The following is a 25291-nucleotide window of genomic DNA, read 5'->3' as shown; positions in this document are numbered from 1 at the left end:
AAAAAGAGACATTTAAGCTGAGTCATAAGATAAGTAGAAGGTAGCATGATAAAATGGGTGGGAGTGATCAGTGAGGTGAAAGGAATAGATCATCGAAGACTGTGAAGGCAGAAGGACTCTGGTGCATTCTAGGAACTGAGATAAAGTTCTGCCAAAGGATTGCGAGCCTGGAAGTGAATGATGGGAGAATCCTAATGATATATTAGCACCTGGTTTAAAGGGGATGCAAAGTAATCCCCTTAGGGACAAAAGCCCCTTAATAACAGGCTGGACTAGATTAAATGCAGCTGCTATGTTTTCCCTTTTTTCCTTTGGTTAGTCTTTGTTCAGCTATATCCTGAAAAGTACTCCATACACATTTTATTTGGATACTACAACTTTCTCCCAGATGGCAAATAACAAATCAATCAGATATTAAGGGACCAGGGCCTGTCTGCATTGTTCTTTCAGATGTGTTCTATCTTCTGGAAGGGACTGTGTATGGAAACATACAGACTGCCTGACTAACATCTAGATAAGGACATAGCTGAATCTAAACTGCTTTTGCTAACAAATCTGAAAGCACATAATGTTGGCTGGAATGGCCAGTTGAGAATGGCTAAATGGCACATGAAAGAGAAGGCTATGAGAAGCTGACAGCTCATGCAGCATCCAAGCACCACCAGATGGTGGGTTTTTTGATGTCTTTGCTCCCAATATGAGGTAGTGTATTATTGGAATGTTTGAGTGACTTTGCAACCCTGTTCCCCTTTCTTTGGCCATAAAGCCATCATAAAATGATCCATTCTGTAGGTGTTTAATATATTTGACGAGGATCTTAACTAGCTCTAAGAATTAAGTCATCATTTTTAACACACATGTAAAGCACTGTATGCATTAAAAATCATCATCCCCATTTTATTAAGGATTGTAAGGAGTGAGATTTACAGATCAATTTTGGTATACACCTCCTTCTAATTAATGTAGTTTAAATAATGACTAATTTTGTAATAGTTCGTTGGTCTCAGACTCATCTACATTCATCTTATTCATTTGGTTATAGCCTGCAGTGCCCAGCACAGTGCTTTAGTTATATGGAATTTCACCTCTCTGAAACACCAGTGAGGGCCAAGTATAAAACACAAAGTTCTCTGCCAAAATATTGCCATAAAGTATGTTCATTTTTTGTTCATTCACTCATTCATTTGCCATGTAATTATCAGATTTTCTCTGAGTTTGCTATACAATGCTGGAAAATATTAAGAAGCAGTATATTATAGCACAGGCTCTGGGGCAAGGCATCCTGGGTTCATATTCTGGCTCAACCACTTATTAGCTGTGTGACCTTGGCACAATAACTTTACCTTGTTGTATGTACCCTGCTCTCCTTATCTGTAAATCATGGACACAAAAATAGAACTTACCTCAAAGGGCTATTGTGATGATTAAATGAGGTTTAAGTAATGATTAATGTAATGAGTGGATAAGAACAGTGCCTGGTATACAGCAAGTGCTACGTAAGTGTTATGTAAATTATTTCATTACAAAAAAGCACTACATCTTACTAAGTGATTTTTTTAATAACAAAAGGTTTTGATGTCTGAAGGGGTAAATAAACCTGGGCTACACCTAAAACTTGGCTATCCTGAATGAATCATGCCTTCAGAACTTTTTTTTTAAAATGCTTTATTGAAGAGAAATTCACATTAACAGAAAATTGACCATTTCAAAGTGAACTATTCAATGGCACTTAGTACATTCACAATGTTGTGTAACTACCACCTCTATCTACTTTCAGACATTTCTATCACTCCAAAATAAAACCCCTTACCCATTAAGTAGTTTCTCCCTAATCTCTCAAGTCCCCAGTCCCTAGCAGCCAGAGATCTGTGTTCTGTCTCTGTGGATTTGCCTATTCTGGATATTCCATAAAAGTGGAATCATACATTATGTGACCTTTTTTTGTCTAGCTGCTTTCACTGAGCATGTTTTGGAGGTTCCTCTACATTGTAGCATGTGTCAGTACTGCATTCCTTCTTATGGCTGAATGTCATTCCACTGCAATACATACAAATGGCTGAGTGCTACTCCACTGTAATACAAACAACATCATTTTTTAATCCATTCATTTGTTGATGAGCACTTGGGATGTTTTCACATTTTGGCTACTGTGAATTGTGCTGCTATGAGCATGTATGTACATGTACTTGTTTGAATATCTGTTTTCCATTCTTTTGGGTATATACCTGGGAATGGAACTGTAGGGTTATGTGGTAATTCTACATTTCACTTTCTGGGAAACTGCCACAGTGTTTCCCCACAGTGGGTGAACCATTTTGTATTCCTACCAGTAATGTACAGGGATTCCAATTTCTCTACAACCTTGCCAACACTTATTCCCATCCTAGTGGGTATTAAGTGGTACCTCATTGTGATTTGAACTTGCATTTCCCTAATGGCTAATGATATTGAGCATATTTTCATATGTTTGTCTACCACTTGGATATCTTATTTGAAGAAATGTCTATTCAAGTCCTTTGACTATTTTTAAATTGAGTTGTTTGTCTTTTTGTTGTTGAGTTTTAAGAGTTCTTTATATAGTCATCCCATTGGTATCCACAAAGGATTGGTTCCTAGGACTCTACATGGATACCAAAATCTGCAGATGCTCAAGTCCCTTATATAAAACAGTTTAGTATTTACATTATAATCTATGCACATCTTCCAATATACCTTAAATCGTCTCTATATTACCTACAATACCTAATACAATGAAAATGCTAGGGAATAGTTATACATACTGTTTATTTCTATTACTTTTATTGTTATATTGTTATTTTTATTTTTTTTTCCTGAATATTTTTCATGTGCACTTGGTTGAAAATCTGTGAATGGGGAATCTGCAGATATGGAGGATGGACTGACTATATTCTTGGTACTAGAATATACTAGAATGTTTTCTCTCTATGTATTCATATATAAACCAGGACACATATCGTATCAGATATACGATTTGCAAATATCTTCTCACATGCTGTAGGTTGTCTCTTCCCTTTCTTGATAGTGTTCTTCGATACACAAAAGTTTTACATTTTGATGAAGTCCAGTTTATCTATTTTTAAAAACTTTGTTGCTGTGCTTTTGGTGTCATATCTAATACTATTGACAATGCAAGGTCATGAAGATTTACCTCTCTTTTTCCCTAAGAGTTTTATAGTTTCAGCTCTTATATTTACATCATGGAAACATTTTTAGTTAATTTTTGTATATGATATGTGGTAGGAGTCCAACTTATTTTTTTGCATGTGGATATACAGAATCATTTGCTGAAGAGACTATTCTCCCTCTATTAAATGGTCTTATAGCCCATTTTGAAATCAAATGTATGGTTTGTGTATTAGTTCCTTCTCAGGCTGCTATGAAGAAATATCCAAGACTTGGTAATTTATAAAGGAAAGAGGTTTAATTGACTCACAGTTCTGTATGGCTGGCAAGGCCTCAGGAAACTTACAGTCATGGCAGAAGGGGAAGCAAACATGTCCTTCTTCATAAAGCAGCAGGAGAGAGAAGTGCTGACCAACGAGGGGAAAGCCCCTTGTAAAACAATCAGATCTCATGAGAGCTCACTATCACAAGAACAGCATGACGGTAACTGCAGCCATGATTCAATTACCTCTCTCCAGGTCTCTCCCACAACACATGGGGATTACGAGAACTACAATTTAAGATGAGATTTGGGTGGGGACACAGCCAAACCATATCAGTTTGTTTCTGGACCCAGTTCTATTCAGTTGGTCTATATGTCAATCCTTATTCCAAAGCCAAATTGTTTTGGTTAGCTTTGCAGTAAGCTTTGCAATTGGGAAGTGTGAATCCTTCAACTTTGATCTTTATTTTCAAGATTGTTTTGGCTATTTGGGTTCCCTTGCTATTCTACATGAATTTCAGATCAGCTTTTCCATTTCTGCAAAAAAGGCCATTGGAATTTCTAGAGAAACTGCATTGAATCTGTAGATTGCTTTGGGTAATACTGACATCTTAACAATATTAAGTCTTCCAATCCATGCATGTGAGATGTCTTTCTATGTATTTAGGTCTTCTTTAATTCATTGCAGGAATGTTTTGTAGTTTTCAGTGTACTTTCTCCTTCTTCATTACATTTATTCCTAGGTAGTTAATTATTTTGGATGCTATTGTAAATGGAATTGTTATTTTTAGAGTTTCTGAGAGATGAGGTTCTATTATAAATAATATTTTGTAAATGTTTAATTTTAAAATATAGTAGATATTTTAATCAGAATAATTGTGAGTCTTGGTATACAGATATTCATGACCCATTTTTGTGGGTTCTACTATTGGCTGCTGGGCACCTCTGCTATACTAAGACCACACCCCCTTTCTTGTCCTGAGGGGATTTGCTAGGAAAGGGCATTTTGAGTTCAACACCACTACAGGAAGGTATAGAAATAGAGCCTTAAACTAATGAGATTTGGGTATGATGTGCATTCACCTGATTTGGAGATGAAAATAGAGGTGAGGAAACACCCAACATAAGAATAACAAATATTATTACAACTAATAATATATACTAAAACCACAAAATCATTCTGATTATTGGTGAAGGTAAACTTGTACACTGTTGAGGAAAGAACAGTCAGAGGCCTGGTATTGAATTCCATCTTGTGTGACCGCAGCACAAAATGCCTCACTTCCATGGGACTTATTTTCTTTATCTGTCTAATTAAGACATTGGATTAGAGCACCTCTAAAGCCCCTCCCTGTTCAGTGAGTCTATTAAGGCTAGATGTCAGTGTTTCTAGATTCTCTGTGGCCTTTGAAGGAATAAATTTTCTTCACATTGCTTGACACTCAATAAAGGTTTCATTGAACAGAGAGAGTGAATAGATGAATAGTTAAATAAATAGCCAATTTTTAATTCATTAGTTAATCAAACATTTATGGTAAGTTACCAGTGCCAGGTCTTTTGCTAGAGACAAAAACATGAAAATACAGGGTCTATGCCTTCCGGGGCTCTTAGTCTGAAATCATACCTTTAATTTTTCTCCTCTCACATTTCTGAACATAGAATACACAGAACATAGAGCACAGAATATTTGAGAAAGAGCTCTGAACTGGGGAGTCAGGAGACCTGTATCATCATCATTGGTGTAGCATATCTTGCTTCACAGATCATAACTTGATCTTCTCTCTTCTCATTTCTCTCCTCTGTCTTCCTTTTACTTAATAATCTACACAGATATTATCATTGCTTGTTCTTCTCTCCTTGTTTTTCTCCTCTTTCTCTTATCTATCTACATATGCATTCTGGTTTTTATTTTAAACACAGAAAAATTATATGAGTTAATCAATAATTCAGTCATACAAATGCCTAAAAATGCCAGCTCATGTATTCTCAAGAGTCATAAAAGTAATAAAGTAAATAGAATCAGTATGCTTTACTACTTGTCCAGCAAAAGTCATTTCTCTGGAAAAGTGAAAACTGATTAATTGCTTGAAGCAAGGTTCCAAAAAATTCATTTTCTATTATATCTCACCGTGTAAAGAGACAATAGAAAGGAATTAGGCAAAATCTCCTAACTTGGGTGAGTTTCAGAAGTTCTAGACTGAAATGATAGCAGTTTAAACAATCCAAGGACAATAAAGTACTGAGCTCAAGTAAGCACTTAATACAATATTTTTAAATGAAATCCCAGTGTGGAATTTAAGAAATAGGTTAAAAAGTTTCCTATGATAAAGTTCTCAACACAGACTAATCAGTCTTTGCAGAATAAAGACAAAAAGATATCTGTTACTTATTGCAATATAGACACCCTCAACACAGCCAGTCACCAAATCTTGGCATTCTTACTCCATGGCATCTCTTGTATCTTACCTTTTTAAATTTATCTCTCTTCTACCAGCACATGAGAAACAGTACACTGAAATAACTAGGAATATGAGCTAGGAACCCTACTGCAAGGTTCAAGTACTGGCTGTACTACTGAAGAATTGTGTGACATTGTGCACATTACTTGACCTCTCCAAGCCTCAGTTTTCCTATATATAAAATGGGGATAATGGCAACACCCATCTCACAGAGTTGTTATGAACATTAAATAAGTTCCTATCTATCAGTGTTTAGAACTCTGCCTAGGTCATATCAAGAAGTAATGCTGTAATCATCACCACAATCATCATCATCACCATCTCCACGATCATCATCGTTATCATAATCATTGCATCACTTCTACTGCCCACCTCCTTGACCAAGGACACTCAATTTGTCCTATACTATGTTATCCTTTGTCCTTTTATGTGTAATTGTCTTCATAACGAACTCTTGTATTAACTTTTCTAATGTCTATAATTACACACAGAACTCAGAGGACAGGAACTGAGCTCTATATCTTTATGTCATCCTAAATATGCAGCCTAGTGTTGCAATATTGTATTATACCTTCCACCCTGCCACAATACTGAACTTGTTCCTTGAGAATATGAGATCCTTTCATGATGCCATGACTTTATATATATATATGCCCTTTTCTCTGCCTGAAATGCTTTTTCTACTCATTTTCCTATTTGCATTGGTTGGAAAATAATTATTAATACTTTTCCTTCAAGATGCAGTATAGGGCTAGGTGCAGTGGCTCACACCTTGTAATCCCAGCACTTTGGGAGGTCAAGGAGGGATCACTTGAGCCTAGGAATTCAAGACCAGCCTAGGCAACATAGTGACGCCCTGTCTCTACCCAAAATAGAAAAAATTAGCTAGGCAAGTGGTACACACCTGTAGTCCCAGCTAATCAGGAGGCTGAGGTGGGAGGACAGCTTGAGGCTGTCTGCAGGGAGGCTGAGGCTGCAGTGAGCCATGATCACGCCACTGCACTACAGCCTGGGCAATGGAGTGATGCAGTTTGGAAAGTTAATTTCCTAGATCAGTATCTCCCAAACAGTAGCTATGGACAGATACTAATCCATGAAGTCATTTTCACTAGTCTATGGTGAAAATGTCAGCCTCCATTCCTAAATTAAGACCTTCTTACTTTGTGCCTCGTGAGTGTGTGTGTGTGTGTAAATGTCCTTTCATTTAATGAAACAATCAGAATAACTGTAGTTTTTCTTGTTTGTGTGTTTTAATCTTCCAATTTGACAAATTCATATGTCGGCAACCTATGGTAGTTAAGGTTTTCTTAACTTGACAGGTCTGTGAAATCCAAGTGCCTCACGAAACGGCTCTCTCAAGTAAGGGGCAAGTGCTCTAGACTCTCCTCTTACTGCTAAGTAAGCCCATCAGGGAAGTTACCATTGGGATTTAATCTACTATTACATGTAAGGTTTCTTGCCAGACCCTGAGCAGGGAAGCAGGGGCTGCATCATCCTGGTGTCTGGTGAATAGAAGACAGATAAATGTTTAACATCTGCACACTGCATTATCATTTATGCACATCCACTTTTGTATTTAATTGGATCTCTACAATAACCTTATAGTAATCAATGAGAAAGCAAAGCTCAGAGATGTTCAGAACTCACACAAAACCACCAAAGTTGCTGCAGGATCACAGCAATGGACTGTGTGGGAACATTAAGTCATGTCTTAGGCTCTACAATACCAACTTAACTTTTCTAAGATGTACTTGGTTTACACACTTTGTTTGCACTGGAAATACAATAATAGCGTTTTACCTAATCAAGGAATAAGTATTATCCTCATTTTATTGATGAGGAAGCTGAAGCATAAAGATAGGGTGTGTATAAGGTGAAGTACTGGCAGCTAAGATGAAAGGAATACAGGGTTATACGCCACAGCACCTTGAACCACAGTGTGCTTCCCCATGTCTATTCAGAACATTTCAGGCAATCTGAGAGGCTACATTCATAAGGTTTCTTTTCAGCCCTTCCAAACACCTGAAAGAAATCACACCAATGCTTGTTCTTAGACTCCCTTACAGATTATCCATTCACTTTTAATAAAATTAATTTTTAAACATAATAATACATCTATATTATTTAAAAGCTCCAGTGATACTACAAAATTATAAGAAAAAAATCACTGTTAACCCTTTCACCTAAGGCTGCTCTTACACCTCCCTTGTCCCAAAGTCTTGCAATGCAGAGGTAAGTATTTTCAAGCCTTTCAGTTACATCTTCTAAATCTTCCAGTGTTTATTTCCATACTTATAAATAGTAGCCTTGTACTGACATTTTTTCACCTATCAGTTTTGGATAATACCTCTGACCTCAATTTTGAAAAACAGAGGATTCACCATTCTTAAGCCACCACCCCATTTTCCTTTCCTCCTCTCATCCTTCTAATATGATTTTTCATAATTTTTGGATAAATTCTTATTCAGTGTTTTACATTACTAAGATCATACTAAAAAGTTTATACTACACACATAATAGAATGGTGAAATATCCAAAACAGTGACAACACCAAATGCTGGTGAGAATGTGGAGGAACAGGAACTCGTATTCACTGCTGGGGAAAATGCAATATAATACAGCCACTTTGGAAGACAGCTTGCAAATTTCTTACAAAACTAAACAGGCTGTTACCACACAATCCAGCAATCACATTCCTTGGTATATCCAAATGAGTTGAAAAGTATGTCCACAAAAAAACCTACACAAAAATGTTTATAACAGCTTTATTCATAATTGCAAAAGCCTGGAAGCAATGAAGATGTCTTTCAATAGGTGAATGGATGAATAAACTGTGGTACATGTATACAATGGAATATTATCCAATGCTAAAAAGAATTGAGCTATGATGCTATTAACAGACATGGAGGAACCTTAAATGCATATTACTAAGTGAAAGAAACCAATCTGAAAAGGCTACATACTATATAAAATTTTAACTATGACATTCTGGAGAAGGAAAATTAGGGAGGTAATTTTAAAAGATGAGTGGTTGCCAGGGGCTGGGGGAAGAAATAAAGAAATAGCTGGAGCACAGAAGACCTTTAGGGCAGTGAACCTATTCTGTATACTATAGTACTAGACACAGGTCTTTACATATTTGCAAGAACTCAAAGAACGTATAGTACCAATAATGAATTCTAATGTAAACTATAGACTTTGGATGATAATGATGTCTCAATGTAGGTTCATCAATTGTTAACATATGCACCATTCTGGTATGCATGTTCACAGTGGGGAAGGCTGCACGTGTGTGGGGACAAGGGACATGATGAAAACTCTATACTGTCTGCTTCATTTTGCTGTGAGCCTAAAACTGCTAAAAAAAAAGTCTACTTAAAAAAAAGTTGTGCACATCTGAACTACATGATATATTATGATATTTCTTCTCTTGTACAACTTTTTGTTTTCCTTGATGTTGATTATTGTTTTGTTTTGTTGCAGGTTTTCTACATTTCTAACATTAATTATTTCTAAATCCTCCATTAGCACTACAACATCACAATCAATTTTATTCTTCATGTTCAAACACATCATACTCTATGTGATACATTTTTTTCCTGGAGACTTTTCTCCTGAAAGTTTCCATTTTTCTGCTAAACTCTGGACAGTCTGCCTATAGATGTGCTGTCCAAGAGTATTCCTTTGAATTCTTTTGAGCTTAATTCTAGAAATCCCTTTGCTTTATTTTCTTAAAGACTTTACTTTTTTGTTTTAAATTAAATTAAACTTAATTTAATTTAAAGTTCTGGGGTACATGTACAGGATGTGTAGATTTGTTACATAGGTAAACATGTGCCATGGTGGTTGGTTGCATCTATCAACTCATCACCTAAGTATTAAGCCCAGCATGCATTAGCTATTTTTCCTGAAGTTCTCCCTCCTCTTGTCCCCTCCTCCCCAACAGGCCCCAGTGTGTCATTCCCCTCCCTGTGTCCATGTGTTTTCATTGTTCAGCTCTCACTCATGCTGTGTTTGGTTTTCTGTTCCTGTGTTAGTTTGCTGAGGATGATGGCTTCCAGCTTCATCCACGTCCCTGAAAAGGGCATGATCTCATTCCTTTTTATGGCTGCATAGTATTATTCCCCAGTGTATGTGTACCACATTTTCTTTATCCATTCTATCACTGATGGGCATTTGGGTTGATTCCATGTATTTGCTATTAAGACTTTTTTGGAGCAGATTCTCTCTTTGCTTTTCTCCTGGATGAAATTTTCTGTTTCTTGATTGCTATATACTTCTTTTTCTTCACCTACTCATTCATTTTTGTGGAGAATATCTTCGAGATATTTTCTGAGAAACGACGTAAATAAGTTTTTGAGGCCTTGTATCTTCATTCGGCATCATTTGATTGATAGACTGGATGTATACAGAACTTTCGGTTGATAACAATTTTACCTCAGATTTTTAAAGGTAGAGTTTCAAGGTCTTGTATCATCTAATGTTGCTATTAAGAAGTTAGATAACATTCTTATTCCCAATCCTTTGTACATAAATTGTATTTTTTTTTCAATTGTGGAAGCTTAAAGGATCTTCTCTTTATCTTTCCTGTTCTAAAATTTCACAGTGGTGAGTCTTTTTCATTAGTTGTTCTGGCATGTGATGAGCTATGTCAATCTGAAATTATCTGTCCTTGAATTTTGGGAAATCTTACATTTCTGTTTCTTCTAGTCTCTCTTTCTGGAATCCTTTTACTCTGATGGTAAACTCCCTGGACTAATACCTAATATTGTTAGCATTTCCATCCTATTTTCAGTCTTTTGCACTTATTTCTCTTATTTTTTGGTTTTATATCTTCAGAGGAAGAAAACACCATCTAGAGCCTCAAAATATTTCCTAAGTTTTTGATACCCAATGTCCATCATTCACTCAAAACTTATTAGGCATACCAAGAGACAAGACCAAGGGAAAAATAAACAGATAACAGAACTAGGCCTACATATAGATCCAAATATTGGAGTTGTGAGCTAAATGCTTTAAAGTAACTTTGATTAACATATTTGACAAATTTGTTAACAAGATGTAGAACTCCATCTTATGAATGGAAACCATAAAAAAGAATCAAATGCAAATTCTAGAATCAAAAAATAAAGTAACTGAAATTAAGAATGCTGAAGTATGCATTCATTCTGCTCTGAGATAAATGCCTACATGCATGCCCCAAGAGAATAGAAGAATGCTTCTAACACCATTATTCATAACAACTGAAAATGGATAAATAAAATAAGGTATATCCATTCAACAGCATACTATACAATACTAAAAATCAGAAAATTACTGTTATGTGCCACAACATAAATGAATCTCACAAACAGTGTTTAGTACAAGAAAGTATACATGAAATATGTACTATGTGACTCCATTTCTATAAATGTAAAAGATAGGTAATATTAATCTGTTAGAAGGCAGTATAGAGGTTATCTCTTAGGAGAAGGGAGAAAGTGATGATTGGGAGGAGACATAAGCGGGCTTGTAGGATGCTTGTAATGCTTGGTCTGGGTGGTGGTTACAGAAATGTGTTCACTTTGTGGTAAGACCTCAAGTTGTACACTTATGTTCTGCATGTTTCTACATATATATAAAATTTATAATATAGTAACACTTAAAATACACCTCAATAAAATGTTTATTGAAGTAAAACAAAAACACATTATTCTTATTTTATAGATGCAGTATCTTTTCTTAACTCTGAAAAAAAACATAGATTTTCCCTACCATATCCATTTCCTTCTTGTTAATTTTGATATCAAGTGCCTGATGCACCCATGTTCAGAAGCTCTCTGATTCAGTTTCTCCAGAGACTAAATCTCCTGCGGGTTGGTTATATGGAGTTAGAAGAGGAACCTGGGGTCCTCCTATAGCAACCTATAGAGAATTTTGGCCAATCTCCCTGTTTTCAGCCCTCATCCTTAGCCTGCCTTTGCCAGTATGTAAAGCTGCAAATTCTTGAGCCTCTCTGAAACTCCTTGGCAAACCTCTCTATAAGTCTAAAGGTTTCAGCCTTCTTTGCTCTTCTAAGTCATTGCTTAATGTTATAAAATTTACAAATGTCTCTAGTCTGTTATTGTCTCCCCTCCTATATTCTTTATTCTGGTGGATTTATGCCTTTTTTATTCTTATCTTGTAATTTTAGTGGGGCTTGAGGAAGGATCGGAGATTGAAACATGAATTTACTTTGCTATGTTTGATCCACTTTTTTTTTACATTTATTTTAAAATATTAATCAGGTTATGATTCACCTTCTATGATCTGACGTACACTGCACAAATATTTCTAAAAATTTTGAGGCTTCTTATTCGCTGGGTGCCATTTAAAAAAATGAAATATTTCACTTTCTCATATAGTCTGTAAGTGGTACATAAGATGAACAGCCACACTGTGGTGTGTGATCTCTTTGGAGAGCTGTTAATACACTGCTGTGACTTATTATCAAATGAAATTTATAGGCACAGTGTCCTGTTCCACAGAGTGAGCCACATCAAGATTTCTCAGGTACTCACCCAGATGGAGCACTAATCTAAAGTCTAGATAGAAACTTCTAAGTAATCACCTTTGACATCTTATATGCAGCCCTGCTTCCTGGACTTCTAGAAGAATTGATTTAACAAATAATAATCCCAGATGAAAATCAAAAGGAGGCATCAGTATTCTTTCAATACTTTTGGTTGTTTAAAGCCATCTTAGCAGTATGGTGTGCTACCTTATGAATTCCAGGGAGCTGAGTTACCTGCAGAGTATATTTATAAATCAAATTATGAACAATTAGTGTAAATATTTCTAGTCTCTCTAGAAATATGAGGAAGAAGTCAACTCTTTTTCCATTTTAACTTGATCACTAGAAAATTAATATGATTTCTCCCAAATGACTTCCTGAAATGTACACAGAGTAATAAGACAGCATAATGGACAGAGATTTTTGGATGCCCAACATCTTTTGCACACCCTTCCTAATTTGGTGACTTTCCTACACAATGAGTCCTGCCTCCTTAGTCAGGAATCAGACATTGCTTTGCCTGCCTCCCTTGTGTAGCATGCAACCTAGACTCCACAGATCAGAAATAGCCACACCAAACGTTTTCAGTGGAGACAAATATGAATAAAAAATATCTACTTCTGATAAGGGTGACAGGGAAGAAAACATCCTACTTTCCGGGGCTACTGTAACAGAAATTACGGAACTTATAGCCCAGCATTATGATGTGACTTATGGAGTCTCTGTATAGCTGCAGTAGCTCCTGGCAGTGGGTAGGGGTGACAAGTGGATGGGGTTGTTCTTAGATAAGTCTTGTGGTAGAGGCTGGATTCTTCTTGGCTATAGGCTCTAAGCTGACTCTCTAAATATCCTTGAGATTCTATGAACTGTCTAATTTCCTTAAACAAATTCATTTTCTTTTTCAACCACCCAAAGAGGATTATGTTGTTTGTGACTAAGGAGCCTAAGACAGATAGCAAGTGTTACCATAAAGAAAAAAGAAAACGACCACAAAGAGAAGATTAATACATTTTTTGTGACATTCAGCTATAGTAAAAATAAACATTTGATCCAGAACAAAGAAATCAGCATGACTGTGAACAAATTTACTTTAGCAGACATAAAATCAAACTGCTACCAGAAACTCATACTCTCCCAAAGGTACGGCTAATTTTAAAAATACATCAGAGAATTAAAAAATCTTGATAGCAACCTGAACATACCATCTTTATCGGCAGTATCTTGAGGCTTTGATTTTAAGGTGAAGATCTTCCGTAGCTTACAGTTAGCTGAGACAACAATTCCGTCCAATGACTGGAAAACTGCCCCCTTGAATATTTCACTGGTGAATGCCACCAAGTCAATGCATAGATTGCACCACTAAAATAGAGAGATACAAAGAAGAGTAAGTACCTTTCATTATCACATAAATGAACAAGCCATCTATATGCAGACATTCAGAGAGTTGAGGCAGTTATCTTGATCAGCAGGCCCCAAACTAATTTTCCCCTTTAGGTAGATTTATCTCTGTTTTGGCTTAAAAATGGACCTGATCTTTCCAAAGAAATCACCATAATTCTAAATTATACATTGGTCATCAGACTACAGAATTCCCATCATGAGACAACACTATGACAACTTTGGGAAAGAACTCTCTATCTGTAGGCAAGCATGCCAGCAGAAGCTAACTGCAGGTGTGTTAGATCACTTACATCTTGAAAATCAGAGATAAGTAGCCAATTGTTCCTTCAAGGGGACTCATTTGATTACAATTAGCCACTCATATTTGTTGAAAAAGGCATGGATGAAATTAGAAGCTGGGTTTAAATTGTGGTCGGTACTGTCTACTTATAACCAATTAACCTATCGTACAGAAATAGATTCTTCTAAAGAATTTGTAATTATGCCTGGTATTTGCCAGTTTTCAAAGTACTCTTTTAGGGACTAATTTCTGCCCATTAAACAATTAGACCCCTCAATACTTCATCAAACAAATTTTCTAAATGGTTAAAGAAAATGAAAAAAAATCATTTAGCAAGAAATGAAGACATATTTAAGACTATAGGACAAAAGCCAGAAAAATAATTTTTGAAATGAAAAGTAGTATTAATATTTTATTTGTTTCTTTTAAAATATTGGGCTCTTCCATTATTTGCTTAGAAGCAAAGTTTACATAAGGTCCTGTGTGTGTGTGTGTGTGTGTGTGTGTGTGTGTGTATATATATATATATTTTAAAGACAAATCTTATCTATCTAGGAATGCTGATTTTAATATGGAGGTGAACCTTAGGTTGTTTCCACAGTAGAAAAAGTAAAAGAGACCAAAATACATTATTTATTAAATACATGAAGAGTATTTTCTGCGTAGATGTCTCAACAGTAAAATTACATTTGCAGGCTGTGGCAATGCTCTGGTCTTTGTGGAGAAAGGAGCCTGGTGTCAGCAAAGGCAGCAGGTAGACTGAGAGTAAAGTAATAGTGTGATTGGCTTGACTGGCAGAATGTTGAACACTGGAGAGGAATGAAGTAATGTAAGATGGCCCAGTGAGGCCAGGTTTCAGAGCATCTGGATAGGGTGAAGCATCATTGTGGTTCTTTACAAAAGAATGTGCAAAAGCAGAGTGTTGAGAAGTTTGGACAAACCATGATGCAGGAATATTTTGAGGTGGGAGATGGGGTTGGTCGGGGAAAGGAGGCAGAATGGAGAGCACCAAGGCACAGAAAGACTAGCTCGGTCCCTGTCAGTCGTCTAAACACGAAGTAAGGAGGGCTGGCTAGGAAGCTGATGTAGGAAGTAGAGTATAAGGGACAAATCCAGTAGATACGCCACAGAGTGGAACACTGTGGCTTAGTGAAATGCAGGTTATAGGGGATGGATGTGTTGGGGTTTCTAGATATCCAATCATAATCATTAACCTTATTATTATATTAGCATTATTATTGTTGTATAAACGTGGTTCCTAGTACTAAAAGATTTCTTATCATGCCCCAATCCCAACCATTCAGCTGGTTCATTAGTCAGCAATTCCAGTGACCCATTCTTCCCCACACATGCTGAGTACCTATCATGCGTTAGACTCTGGGCTTGGCTCCAGAGGTACAGACATAAATAAGACAGTCCTTCCAGTCTGGGAAGGAAGGCACACATGTGGTATCTACCTAATACAGTTACTACAGAGGGGGCTCATGGTGGGGATGTGGGGGGTTTAGGAAAGCCTTATTTGAAAAAAACATTAAAAAAATTGTATTATGGTATGCAAATATAAGCCAGATAGCACCAAAAGTTTCATACAAAATACAGTTCTTTGTCACCCTACCCTCATCTGATCATACTGTCGACTCATTTAACTGTTTCTTCCCTTTGTATTTTAAAGTAATGCCTCTTGATTCATCAATTTTAGACACTATCTACTGACTTCCTAATATGGTTGATAAGACTTAGCTAGCTAATACCCTGCTTCCCCCACTTCATCCTCCCTGGATAATTATTTGTTTCTCATTTGCTCTCATTTTTTCCCTTAAAGTCCATATTATGTGTTTTCTTTTTTGTGACTATGTAAATACTGTATACAACTGAGCCAAGTGGCTCTCCATGATTACCTTTTCCTTCCTTATACAACTTTAAAAATATCTTGACAGTTAACCATTGTTTTTTAAAATTATCTGCTTTATTTTCTTTGACTCTAAGTCTTCCCATCTAGGAGACTTGGAGGTGACATCTGAGTTTGGTTTTGAACAACAAATACATTTTCCAGGCCCAGCGTGGCATGGACATGACATGCTGGGCATTTCTTCTCAGGGTGCTGCCCCTTTATTACCTATTTAGACCATCTCCAGCTGGCTACACTGCCAGCTCTGCTTGGGAGTCAGTTCCAACCTCCTTCAAAAACTCTGAGTCCTAAGAAACCAGATCCTTACCCACTATACACTTTTCTTATCCATCATGGTCATGCTCCTTTTATTCTTTCAACCTGGATTCATGCTTCATGGAATGTACTAAACAAATAACGGTATGCATATGTGTGTGTGTGTGTGTGTGTGTGTGTGTGTATGAACACATGAAGATGTGTGTGTATGTACACTGAGTGTGGGCATTGAGTGTATGTGTGCATGCTTACACACATACACTCAATCTTTCATTTTATAATCATTCAACAAATAAATGTCTGGGAACTGATAACTTTATTTAATGAATCAATTTTCTGGGAATACAGATAGGGGTGGTTTGTAAAAAAGATGGAAATAACTTTCACAAATCCCCCTTGGTTAGAGGGAGCAGAAATTATTTTTTGGTTTAGCTGATACTGATAAAGCTTCCAATTTTCATATGCTTCAACAAATAACTCATTGTTCATATAAATGCTGTGATATATTTTCTGAAATATTGGAAAAGTGTATAAACTCTCTACTACCAACAGGTAGATTATCTGAATTACAGCTGAACTTTATAAAATATTATTTTCATTATTCTTGATGATATTCACTCTTAAAAATCCCTTTTTGACATCTTTCTTGATCTCTAATTACTATATTCCTATGTGCAACTCTAGTCCAGCAAGAAATAACTTGATCTAAAATGTCCATAATTATTGGTCCTTCTGATGCATAAAAAGTATGCCAAAGAAGACAGAAATCTGAAAGAGAAAAGACAGTTCTATTTAGTATGTTGCCTGGATTAATAAGTAAGTTTATGCTATTTATTTCCAGCATGGAATTTTGCATAAAAGAGTTGACTGGCAAAGGGTGACAGAATGATTCAAAGCCTGAATTTCTAGTTTTTACTAACTCATGTTTGGAATATGGCTTTATTATACTGTTGAAAGGAGTGCAAATTCTGTGAACACACACACACATACCCCACAAGTTCTAGTGCATCAAATAATAAATCCTTGGGGGCATATTTTTGATTCCCTATGCTCCTATTCTCTGCCATTACTATAGAAAAGATCTCAAGAAATTAGTTACATTTGTCAGTGCAGAAAAAGCCTGTGTTACTAACAGTGCACAGTTCTAGCCAGCACTGTCCTTCCAAAAGGAAATGACAAACAAGAAGCCACAATTTCATACCCTGGCAATCCTAAAGTACATCACTTCACAGAGTTTTAGAACCTCATTCTGTTTTCTCACTCCCATAACGGTCTACAGAGACCAGGGTCTTATGATGTTTATTCTTGTGGCTTTAAAAATAATTTTTCACTTTAGTTATAATTTCTCGATAGAAAATCAGCTTACAATGACCTTATTCATCTCTATTACTATATTGTGTTTAATAAGTGGTATAAGCAGAGATTGAAATTGTAATTTTATATTTACAAGGTTAGAAGAAGCAATTACCTATTACTAATGTATTAAAAACATTTTCCCTAGGAAAAGCAAATCATGACAAGTCCTTCTATGGAGAGAGGGGAGGAGAGGAAGGAAAGCTGGGGCTGACAGAGCTGCCAGACCTTGCTCTTGGCTGAACCAAGAAAGGGCAAGTTTCTTGCAGAAGTATTGTCACAATATTTGTTCAGCAATCTGTGTGTACCTCCCAATTCCTACCCACATGGAGCAAACTATCTCTTATTGAAATCATAGTTTCATCCTCAAGCCACTTTCACTGTGCCCCCTAAAATTCTTATTTATGAAAAGTACTTACATTCTCTGCATTTTTCTAAGAGTCTTAGACACGTTACTATCAGTGAAACATAGCTTTTTTCTGAGATATTACTTCTCCTTCAACTCTGGAGTTGAAGTTCACTTATGGGGTCATTTGTGCTTCTACAGCCCTCTATTTTGAGGTCAAGGGGCTGGGAGGCAGTGGGAGAGGGTGTGCATTTCTGACTTGGAATTCTATCATCTTTGAAGCCCAAGGCATTGCAAAGACAGGCTCCACTACCCTTTTAGGGTTACCAGTCTTTATTCAATCACTCCCTGGACATTCCTGTCACTCCTACAGATGCACCCACACCATCCTCTATTCACACTCCTGAAAAAAGCTGGACCCAGGTTCATCTCATCTTCTAACATCCTGTTCAACATCCTAATGGTCCTTTAACTCTTTTTCCTTCAAAAACCTGCCTCTCCTCTGTTCCGAATCCACTCATAAGGTTACATTTTGAGACTTAACTTCATTATTCTGAATTCATTCACTTTTTATATTTTGAACTGGACATTATTTTAATTATCAAGTCACACAGTCTATTTTTTAAAAATCTGTTTGGAAACTGCCTCTAGTTAAACCATACTGCAACTCCTTTGAAATATATTCTTCCCAGGGATGCAAGAGTCTGGGCTCTGGAGCCAAACTGTCTGGATTTGGATACCAGCCTGCCTCACCACTTACTAGTTATATAATGTTCCCAGTTACTAAACCTCTCTGAGCCTCCTTTTCCTCATTTATAAAACGGTGATAATAATACACGTTCCTCATAGAGTTGTTTGGATTAAATGTTTAAGTACATGCAAACACTTATAATAGTACCTGGTATATCATTTGTGCTCAATAAATGTCAACCACAAAATCTTTCTGGCTTTCATACTATGAAATGCACAGATGTTAAGGATAGAATTCAATTAGTTTTGACCATATCATACACCTGCATATCACATCCCATCAAGATATAGGATGTTTTAATCACCCCAGGCAGATCCTGTGCAGCTTCCCAAATAATACCAGAACCCACCCCCCAAGGGCAACCATTGATTTCTTTCACCTTAGATTATTTATGTTTGTTCTGTAACTTTATATAAATGGAATCATAGTAAATGGTGTCTTTCATTCAGCATAATATTTAAGGCTCATCAGTGTTGTGTATATTGGTAGTTTTTTCTTATTTTGCTGAGTAGTACTCCACTTGGTGAATACATCACAATTTGCTCATTCTTCTGTTTTGAACAGTTAGATTATTTAAAGGTTTTGGCTATTATGAATAAAACTGTTGTTACTGGTATCTGTGCCAATACTACAGTGTCTTAATTACTTAGGCTTTAAACCAAGCCTTGAAATCATGAGATATAAGTACTTTTTGGAAACTGTTTTGACATATTCTCAGTCTTTTGACTTTCCATATAAATTTTAGAATGGGTCTGTTAATTTCTGCAAAAACAGCCTGCTGAGATTTCAACTGGAATTAGATTGAATCTACAGATCAATATAGAGAGCACTGGCATCTTAACAAATACAGTCTTGCAATCCATGAACACAGTATCTCTCTCCATTTATGCAGGTCTTCTCCGACTTCTCTCAGTAGTTCTACAGTTTTCAGTGTAAAGACCTATATACATAGATATTGTTGAGTTTATTCATGAGTATTCAGAGTTTTAATGATATTGAAAATATCTTTAAAACCTGAAACTTTTAATTGTTTATTGCTACTGTATAGAAATACAACTGATTTTGGTCTACTGACCTACCTTACATGCTGTGACTCTGCTAAACTCATTTACTCTAGTAGGTTGTTTTGTTTTTATAGACTCCTTAGAATTGTTTACATAAATGATCACATTGTTTGCAAAGAAAGTTTTACATTTTCCTTTCCAATCTTTCTATTTTTAATTTTTAATTGTCTTATTGCACAGGCTGGGTCCTCTAGTTCTCTAATACAATGCTGAATACAAGTGGTTAGGGTGAATATTCTTTTTTTTTTTTTTTTTGAGACAGGGTTTTGCTCTGTGGCCTAGGCTGGAGTATAGTGAAGTGATCACTGCCAGTGGAGACTGACCACAGCCTCCGCTTCCCAGGCTCAGGTGATCCTCCCACCTCAGCTTCCCAAACAGTTGGGACCACAGGCATAAGCCAACATGCCTGGCTAATTTAAAAAAATTATTTGTAGAGATGGGGGTCTGCATATGTCGTCCAGGCTGGTCTTGAACTCCTGGGCTCAAACAATCCTCCTATCTCAGCCTCTCAAATTGTTGGGAATACAGGCATGAGCCACCATGCCCAGCCATCTACTAATTAGGTAGATAGTCTTGCCTTATTTCCCATCTTAGGGAGTAAGCAGTCAATATTTTATCGTAAGTGTGATTTAGTTGTATGCTTTTCACAAAGGCTCTTTACCAAGTTCAAGAAGTTTCCTTCTATTCCTAGTTTAATGTAAATATTTATCATAAATGGCTCATAAATTTGTTCAAATAATTTTTCTGCATCTATTGAGATAATTTTATGATTTTCCTCCTTTATTCTGCTAATGTGATAAATTATATTGATTTTCAAATCAAGACCAACCTTGAAATCCTGGAATAAATGCCACTGGATCATGGTGTTAAGGAGCCATATGTCCACGTTCATGAGGGATACTGATTTACAGCTCTTTTGAGAACTTTTAATATCTTTGTCTGATTTTATATCAATTATACTGGCCTCATGTATAAGTTGGGAAATGTTCCTCCTTATTTATTATTTGAGAAAAGAGTTTTAAATTGGTATTATTACTCCTTAAATTTTAGGAGAATTATCTGTAGAGCAATCTGGACCTAGATTTTCTTTTACGGAATGTTTTTCAAATTCACTTTCTAAAAATAGATATAAGGCTATCCACATTTTCTATTTCTTCTAGTATCAATTTTAGCTATTTGTGTCTTTAAAAGAATTTTCCCACTTATCTAAGTTGTCAAATTCATTGGCATAAAATTGTTCATAATATTCCTTTCATTTCCTTTTTCCCTGCTTTCATACTTGATATTGGCAATGTGTATGTTCTGTCTTTTTTTTCTTGATCAGTCCAGCTAGTGATTTATCACTTTTATTAATCATTTCAAAGAATCAATTTTTGTTTTCATTAATTTCTCCATCACCTATTTTTTATTTCATTGAATTATTCTTTTAATTACTTCTATCTTTCTGTACACATCAGTTTAATTTGCTTGTTTTTCTACCTTTCTTAGATGCTTATATAATTAATTTTAAGTCTTTTTTTCTTTTTGAATGTAATCATTAAAAGCTATAAATTTCCCTTTAGGCACTCAGTGACTGCTTCAGATACATCCCACACATTTTGGTATGCTTTATTTTCATTATCATTTAAAATCAGCTATATTATTTTTTAATATTCTAATTTTTTTACATATAGATTACTTAGAAGTATGTTACTTTATTTCAAAGTGCTTGGGGATTATCCAATTATTTTTTTTTATTGATATATAATTTAATTCCCTTATAGCACAGGGCACACTATATATGATTTCAATCTTTTAAATTTGTTAAATATGGCCTAACATATCATATATTTTGGTGAATGCCCCATGTGCACTTGAAAATTATGTGTATCCTGCAGTTGTCAGATGTTCTGCAAATGTCAAATAGGTCAAATTGGTAGTGTTTTTCAAGTCTTTATCTTTAGTGATTGTCAATTTCTGGGCAAGGAGTCTTGGAATTTCCAGCTACACTTGCATATTTACCATTCTGTTTAGTTTTGTTAGTTTTTGCTTCATGCATTTTGAAGCTCTGTTATTAGATGTGTGCACATTAAGGATTGTTATATCTTCTTCATCATTTAACCTCCTTATCATTGTGAAACATCCCTCATTACATACTGTTCCTTGTCCTGAAGTCTAATTTGTCTGCTATTAGTATAGATACTCTAGCTTTTTTATGATTAGTATTTGCATGGTATATCATCTTACTTTCATCTTTTTATTTGTAACCTGTGTCTTTAAATTTAATGTGCACTTTTTATAAACAGCATGCAATTGTCTCTTGCTTTTAATCAACCTAACAATCTCTGCCTTTCAATTGGAGCATTTAGTCCATTTCCACTTAATGTAATGACTTTGATATGTTTGAATTGAAGGCTACCATCTTGCTTTTTGTTTTCAATTGGTTCCATCTGTTCTTTGTTCAGTTCTCTAATCCTACAATCTTTTGGATTAAAAACTTTTTTTTAGCATTCCGTTAACCTCCTCAATTGGCTGACTAGTTATTGCTACGGTTTGGATATGTCTTATTTGGCCTCATCAAGTCTCATGTTGAAAGTTGGTACCCAATGTTAGAGATGGGGTCTGGTGGGGGTGTTTGGGTCATGGAGGCAGATCCCTCATGTATGGCTTGGTGACATTCTCAAGGAAGTGAATGAGTTCTCACTCTTAGTTCTCATGAGAACTGGTTGATGAAAAGAGCCTGACAATGCCTCCTCTTTCTCTTTCTGTCTCTCTTATTTCAGCTAGCTCCCCTCCCCCTTCCACCATAAGTGGAAGCAGTCCGAGGCTCTTCCCAGATTCAGATGCCAGTGCCATACTTACTGTAGAAAAGTCTGATATTTTCCTCCAGTAGTACTTATCTCACAAGACTAGTTTGGTGCTTACCATAGCCCATTATCAATAATTATTTACACGTTTGCCTTTTCTGCCACATTATAATCTCCTCAAGAAGAAAGACCATGTTCCATTCACCTTTGGATTCAAATCATCTGGCACAGAACTTGGCCCACAGCAGGAACTCAATCAATATTTTTTAATTAAAATAAACTGTAAGTTCAGAGGTTTATGATGATACCATATTTACAAGTTAATAAACATGGATTCATGTCAATAGAAAATAGTAAAATAATAACAACGTCAGCTAACAGACTGAGCACTTACTATGAGTATGGCACTGTTTTAAGTCATAACCTACTTAATCCTAACAACTGGTCTATTAAGCAAGTTCTATTATTGCACTATCTAACTGTTGAGGAAACTAAATCAGAGAGACCAACTGATTTGCTCAAGGGCCTATAGTCAGGAAGTGACAGAACCAGAATCTGAACCCACAGAATCTAGCTCCAGAGGCCACATGTTAATCCTAACAGCATTCTGCCAATTTAAGCATTTTGAAAATGGAGTGACCCAAAGCTAAAGCTAGGTAATCATCTGTTTTCCAGAATAAACTTATTTTGAATTAGTTGTGCCTACTTAACCATTCAGGACCAGCATAAGAAGGCATAAGACAGTTCTCCTTTCCCCAGATTTCTTCAATACCCATATTAGACTCAGTAAGTAGGGAAAGAAAAAAGATATTTAAAATAATATTCGGGCCAGGCACAGCGGCTCATACCTGTAATCCCAGCACTTTGGGAGGCTGAGGCAGGTGGATTATTTGAGGTCAGGAGTTCGAGACCAGCCTGCCTAACATGGTGAAACCCTGTCTCTCCTAAAAATACAAAAATTAGCCAGGTGTGATGGTGGCTGCCTATAGTCCCAGCTACTCAGGAGGCTGAGGCAGGAGAGTTGTTTGAACCCGAGAGGTAGAGGTTGCAGTGAGCCGAGATCGTGCCACTGCACTCCAGCCTGGGCGACAGAGTGAGTGAGACTCCATTAAAAACAAAAAGAAGAAGAAGAAAAAAAGAAGAAGAAGAAGAAGAAGGAGAAGGAGAAGGAGAAGGAGAAGGAGAAGGAGAAGGAGAAGGAGAAGGAGAGGGAGAAGGAGAAGAAGAAGAAGAAGAAGAAAAAATAATATTCACATAAATGAGATGAAAACATTAAAAATCTCTCAATCACGTACCATCAACATTACAATGAATTCTAGGTTAGAATGGTATCATTAAGAGACATTCTCTAATTGTATCTTGTACATATTTCTAAATGACCTTTTGTCTGAATAAATCTGCCTCCTCCATTCCCTTCTCAATCAATGACACTCAAGAAATTAAACACTATTAAAAACCTCAAACTTCCATTGGCTCTAAGGAAAAAATGATCTATGAGGGGAAGTTTTAAAAATATTATACCAGACTTCCAGTTTGTAATAAAAGCTATAAAATATTCCATCAGAGTTGTGGTTCAAGATGGAATAGCTCCTAAAGAGTAATTTTATCCATTTACATGACAAACATTGGGTGTCTTAATTCTAGAGGTTACTAAAAGACTCTGGCATTATAATTTATCATGGCACGTTGTTATATCTCCAGTGAATGATTTATGCTGAATGATATCTCATAACTGAACTTCTTATTCAAATGGAATTAAACCTACTGTACATTAATACATACTTTGGTAACGAAACATTGATGTTCATCTGACACCAGCATCAACTAATTGAAATTACATTAAAGAACTAAGATTGATTCCAGTGAGTCTCAACTAAGTGGGTACTTCTACTATTTAATCTGATAGCTTTTAATTTTTAAAATTGTTCTTGCCATTGAAAACCCAAGTTAAAAGCATAAATTATTATAACTTAAATATTAAAGTGACTCTTCACAGCTAAAAATAACATGAAATATAAAAATTTTTATTTGAAAGGAACATTTAAAGCCATTTGGGACAGAAAGTGGCCTATGTTAAATATTCATTTTGGTGTGGCTGGAAGAATATTACCTTTATTTGCAGCCTCTGGCTACCTAAAGGACTTTGCTAAAAACTCAAGGCAAAGTGGACCATTTGGCATTTATCCTGTAAATCAAGGGTTGCCAATGAACACCTAGAAGACCCAGGCAGAAAACCGAAATAAGTGAGGCAAGAAGGGTCTGAGTCCACCTGCATATCTTATGAGTGAAGAGGATTCAATTTCACAGGCGAGCTTACACCTTCTTAGAAGTGTGCCATTACTACTTACCTCCCACCGAGTGCTTGTGTGCGATAAGGCAGGTTCAATGTTGAAAAATCTGACCTTTTTCAAGGAAGGTCTGAAATTAGGAATTTTACATGAAATTTCCTGATTTATAAATGCTAGCTGAAATGCTTTCAGAATGCTGTTTTGAGGTTTGCCAACAAAATATCTACTAGTTCCTAAGGGGTAGAAAGAAGTGAAGAATGCTTTGGCAAAAACGCCAACACCAGGAAGGCCCCTAAAGATGGCATCTTGAATGGGTGAGATGCTCTCTGCCACCTTGCTGCTCTCTGGAGAAATTTCCCCTAAAACACAACTCAGCTTTAATTAAATAAGGACTCTTTGGGAATAGAGCATACTAGCAGCAGAAAGGAAAGACCCTCTGCTGCCAAGCACCTCTTGGATTG

The 25291-nt window shown here is 36.1% G+C and overlaps 1 protein-coding gene and 1 long non-coding RNA gene across 3 annotated transcripts in view; one reads left to right on the top strand and one right to left on the bottom strand.

Moving 5' to 3' along the window:
* Nucleotides 1-25291, bottom strand: part of LOC105515401 (chromosome unknown open reading frame, human C3orf67) — a 317628-nt gene that overhangs the window by 158409 nt on the left and 133928 nt on the right. For both annotated transcript variants that reach the window (XM_011947206.1, XM_011947205.1), the window contains exon 6: nt 13600-13756. In XM_011947206.1, coding sequence (XP_011802596.1) covers nt 13600-13756 — 157 coding nt within the window. The remainder of the gene's footprint in view (nt 1-13599; nt 13757-25291) is intronic.
* Nucleotides 1-25291, top strand: part of LOC105515400 — a 208821-nt gene that overhangs the window by 81181 nt on the left and 102349 nt on the right. The gene's annotated exons all lie outside the window — the stretch shown is intronic.

This window comes from Colobus angolensis, unplaced genomic scaffold, assembly GCF_000951035.1.
Source record: "Colobus angolensis palliatus isolate OR3802 unplaced genomic scaffold, Cang.pa_1.0 Scaffold26, whole genome shotgun sequence".
NCBI lineage: Eukaryota > Metazoa > Chordata > Mammalia > Primates > Cercopithecidae > Colobus > Colobus angolensis.
The sequence above is the reverse complement of the archived record's forward strand: the minus strand, read 5'-3'. Positions and strand labels throughout refer to the sequence as shown.